General features: G+C 37.2%; 1 protein-coding gene across 1 annotated transcript; it reads right to left on the bottom strand.

The window, feature by feature from the left end:
* Nucleotides 1-3,004, bottom strand: LOC120171278 (optic atrophy 3 protein homolog). The gene is made up of 4 exons (XM_039179007.1): nucleotides 2,690-3,004; nucleotides 1,610-1,744; nucleotides 714-800; nucleotides 1-419 (listed from the first exon to the last, which is right to left on the bottom strand). Exons 1-4 carry the CDS (start codon nucleotides 2,816-2,818, stop codon nucleotides 213-215), a joined length of 558 nt encoding a protein of 185 aa, XP_039034938.1. The 5' UTR covers nucleotides 2,819-3,004; the 3' UTR covers nucleotides 1-212.
* Nucleotides 3,005-3,848: the final 844 nt, after the last annotated feature.

The following is a 3,848-nucleotide window of genomic DNA, read 5'->3' as shown; positions in this document are numbered from 1 at the left end:
TCCATTATCCAACATCAAGCCTTATAGCAATTGTTTCAATCAAATGCTGGGACTTGAACTAAACTGAAACTTTCCAACTCCCGGTTGTCTAAAACAAACTGAGAATGATTTTCAGAACCATGCCAATTGCATGATATCAGGTAAATGTTATTCTCTCTCTCTCAAATACGTTTTTAACGTCTGAAGGCTCTTTTCGAAATAGCTCGGCTAACTTAGTTCTTACGTTGAAATTCAGATTCAAGCTTGGCTCCTGGAATAATCAAAGATGGTTTGGCTTTTACACCTTCGGCACCATGTGTGTGCCTAGTGTGGAATAAACCGGCTAATCCCCGTCCTCTGGCTAGCTGCTCCAGATCTTCAATTTTTTGTTTAAGCAGCTCAACTTCTCGTGCTAGATCTTCATCTTTTTGTTTCATTGCCTAAACAGTAGACAATGGATAAACGATGAGCTATAATAAACCAAGAATACATATGCATCTGCCTCACTATGATGGCAGCAAGCATCATTGCACGAACACACCATTAATAAAAAATTAATCACTTCAAAGTGCATTATTGCAAGATTGAATCCATCGGTGTTGAGTACTAAAAGCTAATTGCCTTGAAAGTCAACAAGACATTGTAGAAAGATTTAATCAAACAATAAAACAGATGACTGGATGAGAGAGAAGGATCCGTTAGTGTAGTAACATCTATAGGAGATAAATAAATACCTCCAATTCTTGTTTGCGCTGCTCCTCTTTTCTTGCTTCAGATCTGGAGCTTCTTTGTACCTCAAAAATAACAGCAGCTCCTGCAACCTAAAGAAAGAGAGAGAATTTTAAGAAAAGAAAGTTTTGGTGCCATAAGCTATGTAAGAATTAGAAGTGGGAAAAGTATGTATCAGTAAAATATGCTTCACCCTTAAGCTAAGTATGAGAGTAAAATTCATCAATCAAAAACAGTGAAGTGATTCTCTGTGTCCCAGTGTTTCTATTCACCTTAAAAGCTATTAGCAGTTTAGCATCTATCCGAGCTGTTTAATAGTGAAATGCAATTTTCTTAGAAGTTTGCTCGAGGGAACTCACTGTTAACAATAAGAGGATTCTATGTGAGAGCAGCCTCTCATTCATATGCCCTTTCGACAATACTCAATCAAGTTATGGCCATATCAGAGCATGTGGCTCATTAAAAATAAGGAGAGTATTGTTTCCTACCAGATCTCGATGATCATAGAACCTAAAAGTCACGGGCATGTGTTTATGTGTTCCTAGGTCAATTTGAATCAAATAAAATTCCATCTTTGATCTACATAAAGCCATAGCAAGTAGACTAATTAAGCTGAAAATTCAAACCATTCATCAGTAGGGTTCATTTACCAAACCAACCAGGCTTTTCAATATGTCCATTCATTTGCTACATCAGAACTTTAGGCAAACAGAACCTAAATCGGTGATTAATAAAGAACACCAGCCTTTTTTTAAAAATAGTCAAGATGCTCTGTTTTTTAGCACTTGCTTTTTCAGTGAAAGAAATGGTCCCAAACTATAGACGGGAGGAATTGTAATTACAGATCATAGTGGTAAGTTTGAACAAGATGCCAAGATAGTAAAACAAACAGTGAAAGTACCGTGAACACGAAGAGCTCTCCCAGAAGATCAGCAGCAGCCTGGACAGCTTTCTCCTCATCCATAGGGCGTATCGCAACATCAGTTGCACGACCATAAATCCGTCTTTGCATATTGGTTGTGAATCGATGATTTGCCTGATTCAGCATACAAAATAAAACATCCTTAAAATGAGAAAAAAAACAAACAAACTACAATCTGCAAATCTGGGTAATAAAAGGCAATCTCCTGAATTTCATCGGGAGTGAAGGGACAACATAAAACTGAAATAATTAACATGTTTAAATCTCATAGTTCAGATTTCAGAACATTTCCATCATTGGATATGACATCTTACTATAAGCAAAAATAATTCGCAGATGGAAACATACAGGGCACTTCAACAACATTAAAGAAGAAGAGCATGCGATGCAAAATATGGCCATTCTCACTCAGGGAAGAAATCCCATAAAAAGCATCTTTGAACTATAGACAAGAAACTCTACCTGTAGAACGCATAACAATATCAACACCAAAGAGCATGCCATGCAAAATATGACCATTCTCACAATCTCACTCAGGGAAGAAATCCCATAAATAGACAAGAAACTCTACCTATAGATCGCATACCGAAATCAACACCAAAGTCATACTCTGAACATTAATGGCTAAATTGTAATAATTATCAGCATGTTAAATAGCAAAAATGATTCTCCAACATAAAAAAAGGCCTTACAAGTTAAAATGTGTTCAATTGAGAGTGTTACAACATAAAATGGAACTAGTTAACATGTTTAAATCTCATAGTTCAGACTTCAAAACATTTCCATCATTGGATATCACATCTTACTATAAGCATAAATCATCGCAGATGGAAACATACAGGGTACTTTAACAACAGTAAAGAAGAAGAAAGAAACAACAATTGGGTGGGGGGGGGGGTGCAGTGGACGTTAACCAGAGTTCAAAAACTAAATGCCCAGTAATAGAAACATCCAAAAAGAACAACAAACTAGTTCTAAAACAACAATAAAGAATTAAGAACTCAGATATATGATGATAAAAAAACAAAAGAGGAAAGAGATACAGAAAAGAAGGGGAACCTGGGCAATATTGATGATGAGTTGGCGGAATCTGGGATGTAAACCAGCCTCTTTCTTGAGACGACTAGCAATGGGTTTGCAAGCGGTTTTTAACGCGAGGGTCCCGAGCTTTACTACAGGTAGTATCATCTCCCGCTCAATCAAAGCTTTGTTTTTTCCTCGCCAATTCTGTTGTTCTTAGTGATTTCTTTTCTTTTCAGGTTTCGGGGTTTCTGAATTATAGATTTAAACTCCGGTATGAACTGTTCGATGATTTGATTCAAAGAGGGGGATTGTACATTGGAATAACTTTCCAGAAGAATAAAGATTAAAAGACTGAGAGCGTTGGCGAGAGTCACGGTTGGCGTATGGTCATTTTGTAATCGAGAAAGTGAAACTATTTTATTTATGCCAAATTTTGGTCATCGTCCCTTATTGTCCTAACATTTAATATTTAGTCCTTATACTTTAATTGGCATAATTTAATACTACATTTTTATAATGTTATAATTTATCAATAACATTAATTATTTTGTTTTAAATGTTAATATGTGAATATTTTAAAAATACGTGTTTTTTTAGTTTCTTCGTTACCCCCATCAAATTTGGAGGGAATTGTAAAATTGTCTGCACTTTTGCACGCTGTTGGCCTCCACTTTCTTCTGATTTCTTCCTGGTTTTTTCGTGGCGCTTTTTGGTTTCTTCTTGCATGGATGCTGAATTGGCCACGCTATCTATTGATGATGGTGAGGAGGAAGCCTTGGTCTTACCCCCGGAGATTGAGGAGGTGGCCGATGGATATGTTCAATGCCTTGTGGGAAGGTTCCTAACTTCAAGTGTTGTGCTCTTTCTGTCGATGCGGAACACACAGGAAAACATGTGGCATCCCTTAGGAGGTATCTCCATAACCGATTTGGGTGAGAAATGGTTTTGTTTTCGTTTTTATCATGAAGTTGATCTGGTATGGGTCATGGAGGGCTCTCCTTGGTTTTTTAATAACCACCTACTCGTGCTGAATAGAATGGTGAAGAGAGAGGATCCTATGAAAGTTCCATTGGATTTCGTTGTGTTTTGGGTCCAAATTCACGATCTTCCGCCGAGTTTAATGTCTGAGCCAATGGCCCGACAGTTTGGCAACTTTGTTGTACAATTTCTGGAGTATGATTCGAAGTTAGCGATA

The sequence above is a fragment of the Hibiscus syriacus genome, unplaced genomic scaffold (assembly GCF_006381635.1).
Source record: "Hibiscus syriacus cultivar Baekdansim isolate YM2019G1 unplaced genomic scaffold, ASM638163v2 tig00111832_pilon, whole genome shotgun sequence".
In the NCBI taxonomy this organism is placed as follows: domain Eukaryota; kingdom Viridiplantae; phylum Streptophyta; class Magnoliopsida; order Malvales; family Malvaceae; genus Hibiscus; species Hibiscus syriacus.
This window is presented reverse-complemented; position numbering and strand designations above follow the sequence as displayed.